Source organism: Urocampus carinirostris, chromosome 8 (genome assembly GCF_059441175.1).
Source record: "Urocampus carinirostris isolate Australia breed hairy pipefish chromosome 8, RoL_Ucar_1.0, whole genome shotgun sequence".
In the NCBI taxonomy this organism is placed as follows: Eukaryota; Metazoa; Chordata; class Actinopteri; order Syngnathiformes; family Syngnathidae; genus Urocampus; species Urocampus carinirostris.
In genome coordinates this window covers 19,110,192-19,131,546 of record NC_142356.1, presented here as the reverse complement: position 1 = coordinate 19,131,546, position 21,355 = coordinate 19,110,192, and the positions used below count along the sequence as shown (strand labels likewise).

General features: G+C 38.7%; 1 protein-coding gene across 2 annotated transcripts in view; it reads right to left on the bottom strand.

The window, feature by feature from the left end:
• Positions 1–773: 773 nt before the first annotated feature.
• The window catches only part of dkk2 (dickkopf WNT signaling pathway inhibitor 2), a 33,852-nt gene continuing 13,270 nt past the window's right edge, over positions 774–21,355 (bottom strand). The window contains exons 2-4 of one of the 2 annotated variants that reach the window (XM_088343075.1): positions 9,709–9,862; positions 7,771–7,899; positions 774–2,426 (exon numbers count right to left, since the gene is read on the bottom strand). In XM_088343075.1, coding sequence (XP_088199201.1) covers positions 2,176–2,426; positions 7,771–7,899; positions 9,709–9,862 — 534 coding nt within the window. In that variant the 3' untranslated portion in view covers positions 774–2,175. The remainder of the gene's footprint in view (positions 2,427–7,770; positions 7,900–9,708; positions 9,863–21,355) is intronic. The other variant, XM_088343076.1, reaches the window with a different exon arrangement.

Below are 21,355 nucleotides of genomic sequence, written 5' to 3'. Positions count from 1 at the left end.
TTTCTCTCCTTATTTTTAGTGTCTACTGAACTATAAACTTTATACTTTATTTAAATTTTATAAACTCGTTTACTGCCGTAGATGGCTATGTATGTTCAAGTTCCTTTCTACTGAAATTGTATTCTTATATTTGTCTACATTCCCCAAAAGTCCCACCATAAACTTCAGCTGGTCCATAAGTCTGCTGCACGCACCATCACCAAAACCCCTGCTCGCCTCTACATCAACCCTGTCCTTCAGCAACTCCATTGGCTCCCAATCTACCATAGCACCAACTACAAAATCCTGCTCCACACCTCTCCATGGTCATTCATAACCTTGCCCCTCCCTACCTCTCTGAACTCCTTCACATTGCCACACCATCCCGCACCCTCAGATCATCTTCCTCCCTCCATCTCACTAACCCCCCTGCCCGCCTCAGCTCCATTGGGAGCAGAGCTTTCAGCCGCTCTGACCCCCAACTCTGGAACTCATTACCGCCTGACCTCCGGAATTCTGCATCCCTTTCCACCCTCAAATCCGGACTCAAAACTCACCTCTTCAGACTTGCCTATTCTTGACCATATGCCTCACACACCGCCACTTTTAACTATAATGTTTTTTATTGGCTATTTATTACTTGCTTGTTTTATTCTTGTCTTACTCTTTGTTCATTCTTGTGTTCTACACATGTGTACGCAACCTTGGGTGTCCTGAAAGGCGCTTCGAAATACAATGTATTATTATTATTTTCATTATCATTGCATTCAAATTCAAAGTAAAACACACAGGTCTAATACAAAATACACTCTTTAATTTGTTCATTATTGTAAATATGCAAAACAAATCAAACGTCATATACATGCCATTGACACAATGTACGTGTTGTACTAACTTTCCTTGTGATGCATATTCCGTCTGAAATGGCTACGACTGTATGGCTAACATTTGGTCCCTTCGCTCTTCTCACCTAGATTATCTGAACCATCAAGGTTTTAAATCTCATTGTATGTACATGATATACACTTGTTTCTTAAATATGTCATTGTCACCTCCCTTCTATTTACAAAAATAAGAACTCATCTATGTTTTCGAATGGGTACAAACGAAAATTAAAGAAACAAATAATAGGTGGATTACTGCTTTACTTGCTGAAGACATATATTTGAGGAGTTTTGATTATTCACAAATTTTTACTAAACTCGCCTTAAAAAAATGATAAAAACAGTCAAATAATTTCAAAAATTAATCCTGACAATGGATGGTATTCTAATGGGTTCTATACAACTTATTTCTCTTCAGGTATGTCTCCATTTTTGGAAATCGGAATTCCTATCCAGAGATATTGATTGTTGCTTAGCTGAAATAGGAAAACAAAATAAATAAGTGGAGGGAACTAAACATAGTTAGGATATCACAGTATCTACTCGTAATCCACACAATTTCCTAAGAGTGACTACGTTTTTTAGATGGATGAAATCTGGATGTTTCTCGATACCTTTTGACTACAGTAACATTTTGCTTGAATTATATCAAAAATGATAAGGAAAGATTGGTACAAAAGCTATAGAACCTTGGAGCCCACAGCAGGTTCCAGTTTAAGCTTACGCTAGCACGTTGATTTCCGCTTTTATCATTTAGAATATGGGAAATATCACGCCTGTGTTTCTGTTTTTTTTTTTTAAATTGTGCATCCGATGTGATGTTGATATATGACTCTTCATTATCACTTTATTTAGCAATAAGCTGAGTGTTGTAGACATCCAGTTTTCTTCAATGGAACATCAACAAAATGATTAAGATGGGAAACATAGGAGTAAAAACAAAAACAGGTTGGGTCACTAAAATAGTCATAGAACATTTTCATATTCTGCCTGCATGATATCATTGCTATTTTATTCCACTAATAGCTAACTAGAGTTTGCGGTAGCTAACTCTTAGTGACTGACAAAAGGCTTTTCCGCCTTAGAGCAAATGGACTTTGCAGCATTTTAAGGAATGCACCGAGCGGTCGTATTAACAATAATAATGTGGTTTTGTGTTAAAGTCTCCTCTCAGAGTCCCTCCATCTTCAAATGTCATCAATGGGAAGTAACACCCACACAGTCGTGTCTTTTTACTTCATCCCTCTATGAAAAAATTGAAAATCGACAATCCCAGGACTGGTGGAGCTGCCCGCTGATTTGGTTTCCTCTTTCAGGTCTTCTGGCACATGTGCAGTCTGGACTTTGAGGATGAGGTGGCATCCTTCCACACCTTGCAGGAGAGACCTTTGGCGCAGTCGCAGCGCTGGAAGATCTCCAGGCTGTGCGAGCCTTTCTTTCTCTGCTTGCTGCAAACTTCGCCTAGTCGTAGCACCGGCTTGCAGATTTTGGTCCAGAAATGTCGGGCGCAGCAATGGCCCTCGGCGCAATCCGACGTACGTAAGCACGGGTCGCCCTCGTGGCCTGGAAGAAAAGGTGATGTGATGGCTAAGTGGTTTGCACATTTACATTATAATTTTTCGCAAAACACATTTCCAACCGTCTCGTGACCCATTCCGATATTGTCTTGACGAGAAATTTTATTTTTATGAAATCCTTATTGAAGATCGATAGCATACTAATAACTTACTTTATTTTCTGGACTATAAGGGGTACCTAACAATACAAATTTGGCCAGAAATACGATATACAACCCGGTACCCCTTATATAACAGAAAATACTTGTGGATCAAATTAAAAATGAATACAGTATTTATTCATGTGTGTTTCTACATGAGGTTTCACAGCGTACTACCATATTTGTGACTGATCAATCGAAAATATAACTCAACAAAATCACAAAACATAGCATGCAACGGGAATTGAACCTGGGTCCTGGTTTTGGCTGTGAGAGCCCTGGATCCTGACCACTAGAGTCTATCCACACATAATGACTAGACCATCAGTGATATCGATAATACATGACAACACATTAGCTTTTATCTCATTATCATATTGTTAATGGTACCAGAGACGAATGTAGAGAGTTGTCCATAAAAAAAAAGTGTTTTATTTATTTGCGTTATATTAGATTTTGTAATTCACCCTTTCCTTTTATCTTTGTTTCAATTAAGGCTAACACATCGACCTTCCTTTTAGTCGTCATCCTTTGGATTTGCTCTTTCTTCTACTCAGTTGCTTTACTTCCACATCCTCTCACATTTAGTGACCCTATAACTAGGGTTTGCGAGACCTTTCGGTCTTCTTTGCCTTAGGGAGTAGAGATAGAGAGGAGATGAACCCAGTCCCCTCGCTTCCTCCACTTTAATCGCCTCTTACGACACGGAGCGGACCACAGTGGGAGAATTCTCACACCTCCCTTAGGGAGAGGGCCCCTCACCACAGGACATATTTTTGCAGAAGTCAATGGAAGGAGACCAAGACCAAGGCCGCCATTGACGTGGATGAATGGTGCTATGAGTGCACTGCAGGAAAGAGGTCTAAATGTAGTGGAAGCTAGAGTTCTATTTGGTGATAGGAACGAGTGGAGCGGTATTCTGAAAGAATAGTCGGATTTTTTGGACGCGTTTTAAGGGATGGGCAGGGCACCTGTATGATGCGGCAGTGGTAAACCAGTGAAAGCTGTCGGGCCCTGCAGTTGAACAGAAGAGTGTGTTGTGTCACCCTGACCCGAGTGATAAGCAGCTTTCTTGTAACCCGTTTTATCTGGAGGGACGAAAGCATGACGAACTTAATTGCTGAGGTGCCTAACTTGTTTGGGTGTTTGGGCATTTGGGTTGGCCATGGTCAAATATTTTGTGTGAGTGTTTTTTGCTACTTTTTCCTTTTTTCTTTTCTTTGTTTTTGTATATGTGTTTGTCTTGCTGTCAGTCACTCCTTTCAAGGGATATGAACAGGGTAGATAAATTGATAGATATTATATTTTTTCACGTGACTTTCTGTTTTCTTCATTCTTTGACATTTGTCTCTGGCAACATGGGCAAAAAAAGTACAATAATTAGATAAAACCTAATACATATTTGTATGTTATATGCATCAATGGTGGATTAGTGATTAGGTTTTGCCGTGACCCAGGTTTGATTCCCATTGCATCGATTTTTTGAGACTGATCAATCATTGCCCTGATTTATACCATAAACGTATACATGAATAAATACTTTCGCCAAAGACTATTTTTGAGGGTGAGCCTTATAGTGCAGGAAATGTGGTAATGGTTGTCAGTGGAAAATGCATCAAAATTCTTCTTTATCGAAATTATGAAGATGTTCTCTTTTACAAAACATTTAATGGCAATGCAACTACAAATAACATTTACCAAGCTAAAGCTAGGTTTTTGATTTAGTTACTAAATCATTACTTCTGTTTGTACATTTTAATGGAAGTAATGCCGAGAACGAGTTCTTTGATAATGCAGATTGAGGGAAAATATAATGAATGAATGTTATGTTAATCAAACCAGATTCAATAGTGATGTGCCAAACAGATTTTCTGGTCTGTGAACACTCGCAATTAAACAGAACAACTTAAGTGTGGGGAATTTGAAATAAAGCTTAGTGGTACACCAATTAGCTTGTTGCCGACAAAGTGTAGCTAAACACTATAGTCACCCTTGTCATAATTCATTACCTCATTTGTGGGGATCAAATTCTGTCCTACAGGAAAAGATGAATAAGCAATGCTAATTGCTAAGCTAACGGAGCATTACTAGAGACTCTCAATATTAGGTAATTGGTTAATTAGTACACTTCACTAAAGTGTGGTACTGTGTTAAAACAGAGCATCAATACCAAAATAGTAGGCAAACATAGAGGAGTCTGCAAGCAATCCAGTGAGAAAACCATAACAAACCTGGAGAAAAACAACAGGTTGTAATCAGGAGGCATGGCCTCCAAGATCAAAAGCATAGTATCAAAGACTATCTAATAATCAAAATATCGGTATTAGGATTTCATTTACTTTACCAGACTCCAAAGTTTTAATTTTAGATGTTTAGTAGGGATGACTTGATTGTATTCAGTTGAAATGATTTCAACCGTACTTATATAGCCTATTGTTTCCTCAACATTATGAATATCATTTCAACTAAGCAAACGAAAAAATGCTATTCTGGAACATCTTGCAATCCAATAAGAAATACCTTTAATTAAAATGTAGGTTGATATTCTCCCACAATGAAATTAGTTCTACTTTCTGGAAAAAGCTGTTTGTTAGAATGCACGAGAAATGATTTTCCTTAGAACCAATTGTCGGTCTGGTTCTGGTTTTCCTCTGTTATGCAACATGAAATAGTGCGTGTGTTTGAAAAAGTAGAAGAATTAAACAATCAGTAAAAAAATATTATACGAATCATAATAATGTTATCCAGCTAGTTTAAATATTTAGATATATATTTTTAATTCATGCTTTGGAGTATTTAGGCCTCTGGATTTCCAGTTTAAAATAAAACAAAACATGCTCTTCCTGATGCTTGTTACCCAATTTGAAAATGTCGATATTAGATCTCGTGCTCACATTTGGATTTCAAACTCAAATCACGATGCCCTCACTAAGTTTTCATGGAAATGCTGCTTTATTACACGTGATCCGACAATAATACCGCTTTTGATTTGAGACACGAGGGAATTGTGGTTGATGGCCTGAGGTTATGCCGTAAATTTGTGTAAATATCACCGTTTGTGATATTTACACGTTTCACAGAAAATACTGTGGTTGAAGGACATTCTATGAAAGATTGATTTAATGGACAAATACAAGACATGCAAACATTTCCTGTAAAATGCATGCATATTTGAAGTCATTCAGATCTGCCATTGCTCCACAATCAGCTGCTTAGGTTGATGTTTAAAATGGAGTGACACGAACAAAGAGTTGAAGCTGAGCTGGGTGAAGTTATGTTGTTGTTGCTATTCTGCTAAATTCTCATTCTGTGGGGTCGTAAGATTTTTTTTGTCTGCTGATTTTAATGGCCTACACCATGGGTGGGCAAACAACAAGGCAGAGTGTGCAATTGGCACAGTCCTGCAGTCAGTTTGGATTTTCTCTCTCTCGCCCTCTTGCTTGCCCTTGTCTTTTTGGTAACTCACTTCCTGGCTCTTATTTCCAACCCACACTGGGTGTCACTTGTCCTGATTACTCTCTTATCACACCTCTCCTGCTTCACCATTTGAACACTCTGTTTTCTTGGCTCGGTGCTAGTTCATTGCCTCTTTTGTCAAGTTTCAAGCCTTCTTGTCATAACCTTGATTTCTTCCCGTGTATCGAACCCCTGCTTCTAGTGATGGCAAAATGAAGCCCCATAGAGCAGTGAAGCCCTCAAGGGAAATGCAGGTTGGGGCTTCAAGATCTTGTCTTTTTTGGTCACACACTTCCTGGCTCTTATTTCCAACCCACACTGGGTGTCACTTGTCCTGATTACTCTCTAGTCACACCTCTCCTGCATCACTATTTAAACACTGTTTTCTGGGCTCGGTGCTAGTTCGTTCCCTCTTCTGTCATGGTCTATGCCTTCTTGCCATAGCCCTGATTTCTTCCAGTGTACCGAACCCTTGCCTCCAGTGATGGCAAAGAGAAGCCCGTAAAGCCCTTAAGGGAAATACTCCACACACACGTTGGGGCTTCGAGATGACTCATTAGCTCAACTGTCCCATCATGTGGACAGAAAAATGTATAATATGCCAGTAAAATACGCTCTAAATACAAAAAAATGTATATTAGAAGAGAGTAACAGTAAGAGTGCATTATTAATTGTTCTGTGTTACTTTGTGCTTGTGCAAAAAGTGAAAAAGGAGGTAAACTCAATTGTTTATTCTTTTTTTTTTAAACGTTATTTTCTTCCAAATTTTTTCAAGGCTCTTTCTATTTTTGCAGAGAATTTCATCTGCTATAGAAAAACTCCTTAACAAAGTACAGATGAAGCAGGAGTCCATAGATGTGTGATAGCAAGTTTGTAAAGAATTGGAGTTGCATGTTTCTGATCTCCAGTGCTGAAGGGGACTTTCAAGTCTGGATACGTGTCTTTGCTGCTTCTATTTCGAACCACACTACAAAACTAGCAAATAGTTTCCTAAATCATTCATGTGGTACACCTGCTCCGGGGGACTTCAAACGTCACATCTTATGTCATCAAAACACATCTCGACTTTCGGTTCATGAACCCATCCATCCATTATCTGCATTTCTTATCCTCAGTAGGTTCTGGAGCCCATTCCAGCAATCATCAGCCAGCGGGGAGGGGAAAATGTGAACTGGTTGCCAGACAGTCGCAGGGAGGTTCATGAACCACTCATCTAAAATACCGAACACACATTTAATGGATTCGAGCTGAGGCACATCACTGCTTGCCTCCTTTCACGACCACGAATACCGCTTGCAGAACATTTACCGGATCACCGACTCCTTGCCTTCCTCTTGGACCACGACTGCTGCCTTTGGTGATTTTGATACCGTTGCCCTGATATTCGACTCCCCGTGTACTGAATCCTGTCTGAATAAAGACCATTGCTGCACTAAACCATGTTACTGCACTGTGCTTCCTCGACACCCCGAGCGGGTCCTTGACAGCAAGCTATACTTAGGGATGAAATATGAGGAGTGGAGGTAGTTGCCAACATAGTTTGTGGCTTTGTTTAGCAGGGACCATAAACCACAATAATATTTTATTTTCACACAATACAAAAATCGCGTGTCATTCATTTGACTTTAATGGGAGTCATTTGAATGAGAACTCTAAAATGATGTTTACATGGGTGTGGTTTGAAAAACGTTGTCGTGTTGCTAAACCCAAAACGTTTGAGAAAGTTTATCCTACCTTTAAGAGAATGCTTGGTTGGAGTTTTTCCGCTGCTTTTTCTCCAGATGTGGTCTTTGGCCGAATTATGTTGGTCCAAGGCGGAGATATGGGGCGAGATCACACTCTCCGATATCGCCGTGCAAATGTCTGAAATTAAACAAGATATAATGCAAAATAAATACGTTTTCAATCATACAGTAAAAAGAAAAGCTAAAACTTTATAAAATCCTTATGTGGTTTATTACACAATCTAAAATCCAGAATTCAAATTTACACAAGAGTTGTTTTAACCTGCTAGTCTTGAGAATTGATACCAGTTTTTAGCCACGGTTTGCTTACTGCACACAGTCGTTATAAAATATGAAATACAAATTAAAGGTGTATTTTTCTGTTACACTGGCATGGAATTTAAAATCAATTCATTAAAATAATTATTTTCAATAATACACGAAAAATACTAATTGAAAAAGAAATATTACTTCTATAGCAATTAATTTCAAGACTAATGTTACAGTAAAAATACAAGAAAATCCACATTTTAAGCTTATTATTTTACAACAATAACTGAGAAAAAATGAGAAAAAGTAAAATAAAATACATCATACAATGATTCAAGTCATTTTAATGGAAAATATAGTATAGAAAGTATTTTCTTATTTTTGTTTAAAACAAAAACAACACTCTCAGTTACACTTTAATAGTTAATTATTTTATTGTTTACTTTTTGGCATATTAAACTGTTAAACGATAAGAAATACATTTTTAAAATATAGTAAGATATAAATACTTGAAAATGTGCAAATTTTAAATATGTAATATTAAAAGACCAGTATGTTTTTATTTTAATTAAAATTAAGAAAATAATACTTGCAATTTTACTCATTTAAAGCACTTTTTGTTTGTGTTCTTTTTTGGCGGGGCGGATAAAAAAGACATGAACAACAATAAAAAAATACAAAAATAAAAAATATTTGCACGCAATCAGCTGTACAATCATCTATACATGATCAAGAGAGAGTAGTAGTCAGAAGCTGTTCAATGCTTATTCCCATTACAGGCCAGAAACATCCAAACACAAAATGACTTTAAAAACTCTTGATATATTAATTTTCTTTAACGTATCTATGCATAATTTTTTTTCAGTTTTAATTTAGTTCCATAAAATGAGCAAAACTGCTAAAAATTACACGTTTGCAATGTATCACTACTACATAGCTAGGATATAGTTTTAATTAAAAGGGAAAATGTAACCATAGACTTTAGAATGTACGAACTTCATTTATGGTCATTATTTACCCCCATTTTATGTATGTTTTTTTTTTTCCTGCTCCCGGCCTTCCTGTGCGGAGTTTGTATGTTCTCCCCGTGCTTGCGTGGGTTTCCTCCGGGCACTACGGTTTCCTCCCACATTCCAAAAACATGCATTTTAGGTGAATTGGCCGGTCCAAATTTTCCCTAGGTGTGAATGAGCGAGTGAGTTGTCTGTCCCCGTGTGCCCTGCGACTGGCTGCCAACCAGTTCAGGGTGTCCCCTGCCCAATGCCCGATGATTGCTGGGACGGGCTCCAGCACCCCCGCGACCCTACTGAGGATAAGCGGTGCAGCTGATGAGATGAGATGAGATATATAGTATACTCCTGCACACTTCGATTAAATATTTAATATTTATACACTGCTATGCATTTCTGGTTGGATGCTAACTGCATTTTGTTGCCTTTTATTTGCGACTTGTGCAAGAACAATAAAGTTGAATTTAAATCTGAATCTAAAAATAAATAAATAATGAAATTTACATTTTTATTCAAACACATAAAAACTGAAAAACACAGGATAACTGAGGTATATTTTGAAATGAAGTCACTAGTAACTGTAACAAATTACTGTTGCTCACTAATCAACCCAACACCACCAGTGATTGACTGCACTGATGTTTGATGGGGCAATACTTTTGACCTACAGTGATTGCAGCGGTTGCCAGGGCAACACATGGCATCCCTGTGGCAGCGCTTCTTTCTCCTGCGGCAGGCGAGGCAGCGCGAGGGCGCCTGATGGGGGCTGTGGCAGTAACTTCCCACGCTGCACTCCTTGTCATTGCTGCACGGGTAAACCTGCTTAGGAAACCAAACAAATCACTTTAATTGATCTGCACCGAAAACGTATGAAGAAAATCTGAGGGTAGTTTCCTAACGAATCCTATACCAGGGGTGTCAAGCTCCTCTGAGCTCAGGGGCCGCGTAGTAGGAGAAACACTGTTGCGGGGGCCAGACTAGTAGATTAGGGAGATGGCGAGTAAGAGAGGGGAAGAGAAAAAGAGAGAGAGGGAAAAAGAAATAAAGACAGAAGACATAGAGAGAGAAAGACAGAAGAAAAGAGAAGGAGGTGGAGAAAAAAGAAAGAGGAAATAAAAAAGAAAGAAAGTGAGGAAAAAAGAGATGGATCCAGACAAAGAAAGAGAAAAGGAGAGAGAGAGATAAAGAGAAAGGAGATAAAGAAATAGAGTGAGAGAGAAAGAGTGAAAGCAAGAGAGAGAGAGAGGAAGAAGCAATTCGTTATTGATCTTTCTTAGTTTCCTCTTCTTCTTTTCCCCTTTTTCCATTTTCTTTCTTTTATTATCTTTTATTTTTTTTTACATCCTTTGCCCATTTCATCTTTGTTTCTTTTTTATTCTTTATTCCTTCTTGTTTCTTTATTTTCAAAAGGCTGAGCAGAATTTGAAAATATTGTGCACTTTGCTCACTTTGAATGTCCATAATTTGTTATTTTCCTATTGGTTTTTACCTGCACTTCACAACGCAGTGACATTTAGCGGTCCGATATTACACACGGTCCCTTTAATTCAATTAATGGAAACTCATGCAAACTGGAAAGTGACAAAAATTGCACACAACCACTCAATTAAATATTTGAAATGATATAAAAGTATTTTTCTGCTTTTTATTTCTATGACTTCCTTTTTAGATGAATAACATTGAATGTTCTCTGATTGATAAATGGTAGTCAGCAAAAACAGCTGCAATGGATAGTTTCCTTTGCATGTGGCGCGTGCCTTTGGCGACATAAAGTGGACATATTTAAAACTGCTGCTCATTGCAGGTCTTTTTTTTCTCTTGCGCTTCGCTCAGTGTGGTCTTGGCCTGTTGGCGGGCCGGATCCGGATTTGCCCATCGGTAATGAGGTTTTTGGATAGAGTACAATATTCTGTGTCTCTTGAGGAGAATGCCTAATGTGAGACCTCTCTTGATATTTTGTTGTTTTTGTGTGCTCCAGACAATTGGAGTAATTAGATTTCCAAATCCGACTCTCCCCGAGCCTTTGGCGATTTAATGAGGCCTGCAGACAGACGTAATTACCCCACTAATCATACAACTTTTGAGTCCATTTAATCTTGTTTATGTTGTTTGTTCAAAGTTTGCTTTGTTTTTACAACCCTATTTCGTTCTCGTGCCAACGTCTAAGTGTTTGGTCTGGGTTGTTGAGAAAAAGAATGTGATTTGAGTACATGGCCTTGCGTAAGAGGTTTTGGTTCAATGGGACCACCACTGGTGAAGTTAAACTGGAACTGGAACTCAAATTTAGGGTTTTGACGTTTGAGGGGGAGAGGTTAAATCTTGAGTTTAGGTCTCTCAGCCTCTTCAAGTTGAGTTTTATCAGGTTAAAGGATTCGACTTTTGACAGTTTAATGAGTTAAAACAGGTTTAAAGTTTAAACTTTTAGAAGAAACATATGAAAATGATTTTACTTAGATCTAAAAATTTATATTTTAATGTTTAACTCTCGAGTTGAAGTGTCACCGCTTCTTCAACTTGAGTTAAATAAAGTTTAAAGTTTTGAGTCAAATTTACAGATTAAAAGCTTTAACTTTTGACTGTTTAATCCTTGACTCAAAGTCTCACTTCTTCAATCTGAGTTAAATCAGGATTAAATCTTTAACTCTGATGTACAATTTTAAAGCTTTCCATTTTGTCTGTTTAACTCTTGAGTTAAAGTGTCACAGCTTCTTCAACTTGAGTTGAATGAGGTTTAGAGCTTTAAGTCAATTTTACTGATTTAAAGGTTTAACTATTGACTATTTAACTCTTGAATCAAAGTCTCACAGCTTCTTCAACTTGAGTTGAATAAGGTTGAAAGCTTTAAGTCAAATTTACAGATTTAAAGCTTAACTTTTGACTGTTTAACTCTTGACTCAAAGTCTTACAGCTTCTTCAACTTGAGTTAAATCAGGATTAAATCTTTAACTGTGATGTACAACTTTAAAGTTTTCCATTTTGACTGTTTAGATCTTGAGTTAAAGTCTCACAGCCTTTTCAAGTTGAGTTAAATGAGGTTTAAATATTTGACTCTCGACCGTTTAATGAGTTAAAACCGGATCAAAGTGTAAACCTTCGGAAGTAGCATATGAAAATGATTCTACGTGATATTTAAAAATTTCCATTTTGACTGTTTAAATCTTGAGTTAAAGTGTCATAGCTTCTTCAATTTGAGTTGAATCAGGATTAAATCTTTAACTCTGATGTACAGCTCTAAAGCTTTCCATTTTGACTGTTTAGATCTTGAGTTAAAGTCTCACAGCCTCTTCAAGTTGAGTTAAATGAGGTTTAAATATTCGACTCTCGACTCTTTATTGAATTAAAACCGGTTCAAAGTGTAAACTTTCAAAAGAAGCATATGAAAATGATTTTACGTGATATTTAAACATTTCCATTTTGACTGTTTAAATCTTGAGTTAGAGTGTCACAGCTTCTTCAATTTGAGTTAAATCAGGATTAAATCTTTAACTCAGATGTACAATTTTAGAGCGTCCCATTTTGTCTGTTTAACTCAAGAGTTAAAGTCTCACCGCTTCTTCAACTTGAGTTAAATAAGGTTTAAAGCTTTCAGTCAAATTTACAGATTTAAAGCTTTAACTTTTGATTGTTTAACTCTTGACTCAAAGTCTCACAACTTCTTCATCTTGAGTTGAATCAGGATTAAATCTTTAACTATGATTTGCAGATTTAAAGCTTGAACGTTTGGACGGTTTAACGCTTGAGATAAAGTGTCATAACTTCTTCAACTTGAGTTAACTCAGGATTAAATATTAATATGATGCACAGCTTTAAAGCTTTCCATTTTGTCTGTTTAACTCTTTAGTTAAAGTCCCCCAGCTTCATCAGCTTGAGTTAAATACGGATTAAAGATTTAAGTCAAATTTACAGATTTAAAGCTTATAACTGTTTAACACTTAAGTTGGATAAGTTGTGAGACTTTAAGTTGAGTTTAATCAGGATCAAATCCTTAACTCTGATTTTCAGCTTTAAAGCTTGAACTTTTGACTGTTTAACTATGGAGTTATGTCTCGCAGTTTCTTCAACTTGAGTTAAATCAGGTTTAAAACTTTAACTCGGATTCGAAGCTATAGAGCTTAAACTTTTGACTGTTTGACAAGTGTTTTTCTCATGCAACTCATGAGCTTAAGAAGGTTTATGGCTTTAACTCAAGATTTAGGAATTTAGTTTTATTGTACATCAATTTTATTGTATTCATATTTTTACCAATTGTATCTTTTACATTTCTTACTTTTTTACCATTATTTACATTACTGTCACTATTTGCTGCTGCTTTGAAAAATCTATCGTATGCCGTGTCTTATATGTCAGTTGTTTTTACTTTAGTATTAGCTGGAAAGTCACTTACACTATTATCTTAGGTTAGGACTGTTCCATGCATATGCACTTTATTGTCAATTGCTGTCTGCACATTGGAGAATGCGAAACGGAATTTCGGTTTCTTGTATTATGAAATTGCCTTTGACAGAACTGACAACCACTGATCCAGAGTGTGTGGTCTGAAAGGTCAACCACTCTGGAACTGTTTGATGTAAAAAGCACCTTTCTATAAATTTCACAAATATTCCTGACTTTTTCAAAATATTTGATAAAAGACCTACCGGTACTTAATTCAGACTATTAAAAAGTGCTGGTTTCTCCGATGGCTTAATCAAAAAAACGAAAATAAATGCATTATAGTCAAACATGGGAAAATACAAAGAATACCACTAAAAGTATATCTACAACTGAATACTTTAAACACATGGTATGGTTAACCTTATTTGTTCAAAACAACTTTAACCTAAGGACATTCTTTGCCCCCTCCCCAACATAAATCATGCTCAGACTATCAGAATTACCATTGGCGACATAGTACATATTAGCATAACTTCAAACACGATTTAGTTGAATGCAGAGCATCAAACGCTGCCCAAACCACCCAAAAATCTTAAAATCTGAAATATGATGAGGTGGCGAAAAATGAACCAAAAAACAGCAATATAACTTTCAGCAGTTTGAAGTTTTCTTCGGTTGGAATACTTCGATGCGATCCTTTACACGCGTTAAACACTGTTGTTCTGGGACTTTGAGCCGAGTCCATAAATCAAATTGGAATATGAGTTACTGTACCGAAAACGTGCCCGTGTCAAGATCAGGTTGGTGAAACCTTCCCTTAGCAAGAATATATTTATGTTCTGAGCGCTTGACGGCGTTTTTAAAATATTGCTCAATATTAAAACAACATGTTTGTGAGCGGAGTTATCAGAGAACCAACGCTACGTAATTGCTATCGCTCTTTAAATAGAAAAGCCTGGGAAAAAGCTGAAGAATTTCCAATGGCTGGTCGACATAACATGTTTCATTCCCTCCTCCGTTATTTAAATTTGAACAAGCTGGAAGACTTTAACGTCAAGTGGAATAGGTTTTGTTGTGTTCTAGACTGAAGACTGAATTGTAAGGGAGCACCATTGATAATAGTTATGTCATTAAGTCAAGTCAACTCATGTTTTTTTGGATAGCCCTTAATCACAAGGAGTTTCAGAGGGCTGTACAGACTATTATCACACCATCCCATGATCTAAAACCTACATAAGGGCAAGGAAAAACTCAAAAACCTCAACATGAGGAAAATGAAGAAATCTTTCAGGATGACCAGGCTGCAATGGATGTTGCAATAACAAATAATACACAGATATTTTCAACATGAAATATAAATCATTCATAAGCTATAGAATGTAAGTGTTTTAAGCCTAGATTTGCACAGTTCCACTGATGTTGCAGATCGAATCTCAGGGGCCAGAGCATTCCACAATATCAGGGCCCCAAGGGAAAACGCTCTCGAACCTGCGGTTCTCTTCTTGGCTCTTGGCATTCACGCATAACAAAATGAGAAATATTTGTCCTAAGTCTTGGTTAGGGCTGGGGAATACCGGGATTTTTGGTCCTGATCCGATCCCTATAAACACACGATGGTATTGATCGCTACCGATCCGATACGGTTACTTTTTGTTTGAAAATGTCATGATCGTTAAAAATGAACCTTTCCCCCTTTGAGTTAGTTTATGACTTCGGTAAACACAGCACAATTATTAAAATGTTTCATTAAAAGTATTTTTTCAAAATGAGAAATTTCCCGATTACAACTGAACAGAAGCTAGGAGAGTCAAACAAAAAAGCAGCAATGTGATGAAAAGGATACAATATCAAGAAGGCGGGTAAAGAAAGTTCCATTGCGCAATATTTTGAAAATAAAATTAGCCATCCAAAAAAAATGTCAATTGTCACTCATTGGCTCTGTATCAAAAGTGACAATGGATTTACAGTTATTTTTTCAGGAACACACACATATTTACAAGTTTGGGTTGCAGCTTGTTGCTTTATTTTTTTATTGTGTTCATGTCAATTTGTGGTGTTGCTTCAGTAGCATACCACTTTACCACACAAATTACACCTGGCTTTGTCCTTTTCTGTGGTTTAAAAACTGTCCACACAGCACTGCATTATTTGGCCCTCTCTTTTGCCTGGAATTCAGAATGTAGCAGCAGGACAGGTAGGGAGAGGTGCTAAATGTATGCCTGTCAGTCACACACTCAACATTTACTTAAAGAGAAGCAGAGAGAGAGGCAGAGCGGTTGGGTTATTTCCGTAGAATTGTTACTCTTTGAGGTAATTAATGGAGGAACAGAGTATCAATCCCAGGACTGTAGTCGAGATCCAATACAAGCACTTGCTTAGTATTGATAATATAATTTCCAAGTGTGGTCACTCTATAAGTTCACTGCTGCATTGCAAAAGTTGAGGCAGTGTGCCTTGAACGTAATATTTTATGTAAGTAATTTGAAACATTTTCTATTCATTCCAGAAGGTGGCGATGACATTTTCGGTAATTAAGATAATACAAGGTCATTAATTCTTTTTTAATTGTTAGCTAATGCAGTTTTACTACTTTCATTGATTTCTAGTCCCTTTTTTTCTTAGAGCAGGCAGTCACTCAGGTGGTAAAGTGCCCGTCTTGGGATGGAGTTCGCAGGTCCGATTCCCAGTTCCTCCGTGTTATATGTCGAAGTGTCCTTGGGCAAGACACTGAATCCTTAATGCCCCCGATGAGCAGGTAGTTGACCTGCAAGGCTGATGCTGCTATCGTTATGTGTGAATGGGTAAGTATGAAGCACATCGTAAAGCACTTTGGGAGGCCTTCCTTGACTTGAAAAGCAGACCATTTATATTTAGACCTTCTGGCACGTACTCTAGTTTCAGTTGTGTCACTTTTCATGAGACAACAAAGAACAGTGAGACTGATGAACATTTTCACCATTTGAGAAACACAACTGACGAATGGAGACATTTACAAGACAAAGCATTGGAAAGCTAACCGCTATTCTTTGAGGGAACGTGACGAAATACAATTTAGCGTTAGCCAAAAACAAAGCCAGGCCCGACCACATGACTTCAAATTTATTAAGGAACAATAACAGCCGCATGATAACAAATGAGATTTTTCCTATACACCATAACAGGATGTTTACAAAGGGGCCTTTTGAACTGAAAACAAATAATCAGAAACACAATTTGAAAATAGAACACTGTGGACCTTCTTTCGCTCTTTCGCACAACCCTTTCTATCGCAAACCCTAAAAACATCGTTAAAATGCACAAAACCCATGCTCCAGGCTGCCTTATGCCAGTGATGTTCTGGTGAGGCACAGTCAGATTTACAAATTAATGAAATTGCATCATTATTGGATAAGTAGAGCAATAAATCAATAAATAAACTGTAGCATAAAAAAATAGTTGTACTGTCTTACCCTAGTAACATCAAAGCGGCGCCACTGCGAGCGACAGCCTTACCAGCAGCTCCGTGTTAATTCACACTTATTGTGATTTATTGTTTTAATGTCTGCTTCTATCTTCGGTGTTCTTCGTCCCGTTTGACAACTACACTTTGGATTACTTTCTATCCTATCGCACAAAAATGCGTTTATTCGAGGAATCAACTCCTTGCCCTGAAGAATTCTGGTGCCGGTGTGACAAGGGGGCCCTATCGTGGATGGAGAGCCGGAGCTAGCTAAGCGGCTAGCGGCGTTATAAGTCTTCGGTACTGTCCGTAATCATGGTAAATGTGAACTCTACCAAATAAGACCGACGAAGTGGCTGTGCCGGTGAAAAACGGCAAAGCGCACAGGGAGTGCAGTTTGCTGTGTTTTACAGAAACGTGGCTCACGTTTAGCATCCCGGATGCTAATGTGGAGCCACCCGGAGCTACCCAGACCGGAGCTATCCGGAGCTATCCGGAGCTACCCGCTTCAGCGCTGTTAGACAGAGACACGAAAGCCTGCGGGAAGCGGTGAGGAGGTGGGCTCGCTAACACGAGGTGGTGTATCCCTGGGCACAAAGATTTCCATCAGCTGCAAGGATATCGAACTTTTGGACTAGCGAGTGACGTCATCCACTCCGCTGTGGCTAAACTACAACAAAGCACCCCGAGGGCATCCTGTTAATCTGTTAATTAAACAACAAAGGAGACTGCTGGAAATGTGATGAAGAAAGTATCTATCCGTCTATCTATCTATCTAGTTTATAAAATATTTTACTGGATGGCTTTACTAGCTGTTAGTTTGCTAATACCAACACTAGTTCTATTGATTGGGGTTTGACATGTGTGCCAAATCATTGAGATTATCAATAGCAATTGTTAGCAAGACATTGCTTGGAAAATAAACCTCTCAGTTTCTTCTGTTTGACTCCACTCGGTGACTGTGTGATTCACAATGGATGAAAAAACCCATTTTGGACAACTTTTGGCGAGTTTTGTTTCCGTATCTCTGTGTAGTTTTAAAAGGTCGCATTTACGCGCTAATAAAACATTGCTCATGGTAACAGATTAAAACATAAAAATCAAATTAGAGATCTCTCTTTAATATTTAATTTTTAGGGGCGGCAGTATCTCAGGAAGTAAAGTGCTTGTCATAAGATCAAGAGGTTAGATCCCCGGCTCCTTCATGTCAAATGTCGAAGTGTCCTTGGGCAAGACACTGAATCCCTAATGCCCCCAATAAACAGGTAGTTGCCTTGCATGGCTGACGCTGTAATCGGTGCGTGAGCGCTAGATAAATGCAGAACATTAACATTTCATGCCTCTGTTTTTCATAGTCGTACTTGATTTGCCCAAATTCCGTGTGAATTTAAAAGTTATTGTAACTAGCTAAGGCTATGGTCATCCCTCTCATGTTTCTTGACATGTAGTCTCAGACAGCTTGACTTTTTCAAAGGCCAGGTTTTTTTTCCATCCGAGGAAAATTGCTCGATTCTTTGGATGTTTTGGAAATCTTGATGATCCGAGTGGCAAGTTAATGGTACCAAGAATCTAGCAAGGATCTGATTCACCTGTTTCATCTGATTTAGCTTTACATCAAGGTTGCGGTAGGAATTGGATTTTTGCTTTAATCTTGTCTGTGTATTTCTAAACTTTGACAAACCAGCAATACCAATGGATTTGGCATTTTTCAATTGGAGAGCATCAAAATTGTGTTTTGTTTGCTTATTTGATTATCCTTGTCATTTATTCAAAATGTGTTATTGTGCGACTTTAGATTCTGACACAAGACGGATTAAGGTCGATTTAAATGTAAATATTGTGACTGACAATAGGTTACCAACCGATAATAGAGGAGATGACAAGTCATTAAACTGAAATAGAAATAAAACAGGCTTAACAAATCAAGATTAACCAAACTTTCAACTTCACACTCAACATCTTAATGTCATGGTTGCCATGGTGCCCAATTGGTCCCCGCCGTGTGGCGCCAGGTTCTGTCACGGTTGCCACGGTGCCCAAAATTGGCCCCGCCCACTGACACCAGCTGAAACGCATTGACAGATCGCTGCCGGACTACTTAAACGCGGTCTCGCGAGTTGCCTGGTCTCAGAGCGTCTGCCAAACTCCTGAATTTGCCTGTGTTTGATCCTGTTTTATTTCAGCCTGATCCGTTTGAGTTTGACCACACTTTTGTTCGGATTTCAATCCACTTCCGCGACCATCGATCCGAGTGTGCGCGCATTCCTCCTCTCCCTAATAAACTGTGAGTATGTTACGCTATTGGGTTCTCATTCCTGTTTCCTGTCCTGGTTCATGAAACTTAAACTAAGTAATAGTGTTCTTTTACTATAATTTATGTTAAGTGTTGTTTATTTTCCTGTCCGTTTTTCATTACATTTAATTAAATTTGACTCCGGTGTTTCCTCAAATATTTTTACCACTCATAAAACCTAGAATGAGCTTTTCTTCCATCTGCCACAAAAGCCAACGGTCATGTTGGTTAGGGAAAATTCCCAAGTTCATTTTGACGTAAATATGAAGACAAATGGGCAGTTCCCAGCTGCTGATAATTCTTCATTCCACTATGTATGTTTTATCTGTCTCAGGCTCGCATCCACGTTGAAGGTGTGGAAGAAAAATGGGACCTCACCTCTTCCATCACAGCCAAGTCTTTGAAATGCGGTGAGTCGGCTCCTTCACCCTCCTCTCCCCCTTCCTTCCTCTTCCCATCAGATTACCTCACCTTATCTTCTGGTATTTTAAAACGCTTCATTCGCTACTTCTGAGGGACGTGTGGCTCTAGTCTCGTCTCTGTTGTTGTTCCCTTGTTTTGGCCGGGCACATAAAAGCGTAGGTCTTAGATCCCGCGCAGGAAGTGGCCCCCGAGAGCTATTTTACTCTGCCGAGGCGATAAGGATGGAGACAGACGTAGCGCCATGAAGGAAGCACCGTCCCCCCCTTCCCCTTCCTCTCTAAAAGCAATGTTGTGGAACCCTTATTTACAGGTAAAACTGTTACACTCTACAGCTCATGCCACTGGAACGTGGCGTAGAAGAGGGATATGGATGCCTGAACATGTGGCTTTTGTTTAACTATCAACAACAAATGGAGGTATTTTCCAAATTTTAGAGTAACTTTGACCACAATTTCTCAATTTCACTGAACTTCAGGGCACTACTTACTTTGTGTTTATGTTGTCACGATTCTGTCACTTGCCCGCTAACTTGCGCCCACTCTTTCAGCCAGAGCTGCCACTCGTTTCCTAATTATCCCTCTCCCTATTTAAGCACTTTATTCTCGTTCACTCTTTGTCAGTCCATCAGCGAACCTCAGCACATGCAAGGCAAGCAATTTTTGACTCTAGCTCCCGTTTTGATTCCGACCTGTTGCTGTATCCTGCCTGATCCCGTCCCCTGATTCCTGTATTGATCCCCGGTCCCTGGCTTCCCGATCATCTCCGGTTACCTGTCTTGCTTCCGATCCCCGAATACGCTTCGTTCTCCTGTCCCTGTTACCCGACTTGCTACCGATCCCCAACCACGCTTTGTTCTCCTGTCCCGACTACCCGACCTGCTTCCGATCCATGACCACGGTTCGTTCTCCTGTCCCGGCTACCCGACTTGCTTCCGATCCCCAACCACGCTTTGTTCTCCTGTCCGGGCTACCAGACTTGCCACCTGTCACAGGCCGCGAGGGGTTCCTGCTCCTCCTGTCCAGCAAGCACCAGATCGCTGTCTTTTTTTTCCCCTCGCCCTGACTTCCCCCGGATAAGCGGAAGATAATGTATGTATGGATGAATGGATGGATGGAGGACATAACGCCAAAACCACAAACTTTTATTTTCAACAAAAATATGAAAACAACAAGTGATGCAATGCATATTGTACGCGGAGATACCCCAAATTTCAGAACAAAACCGTTTTCCCCCTGCGATTCAGAATCTAGTATCAGTATTGACACATGCCGCCGCCGATCAATGCCCAATGTCCAGCTCATCTCTGAGGATGCCACGTTTCACCGAAAAAACTACGGCGACCAGATGAGGAAGGTGCTCAATCTGAGTCAGATTAGGAGGCTTCTCCTTCTACTGGTCGCCATGGAAATCAGTACTATTTGTTCCATGTGGAGATCACACCAGTAAAATCTCTATTTTCTCAGAAAAATATTGAAAAACCCTGTTGAGCCAAGTAGACTAAAAAGAGAGTCCATTTTTGTCATTCTGTAGGTGTTTTATAGGTGATTTAACATAACTTTTCCACAATATTAGTTGAATATGAAATCTGGTTTCAGTCACTGCAAAAATCAGAAACCAAATTAAGTTAAAAAAATTGAGAAAAATGAATTAAAATGAGTGATGTAATAGTAATATTCTAAGTACTATAACTGATCTTATTTTGAGTATTGTTTTTGTCATTTGATCATGTTTTCCCTCTTGATGAAGCTCCACACTGCCAAAAGTCCAGTTTAACTCATGTCAGATA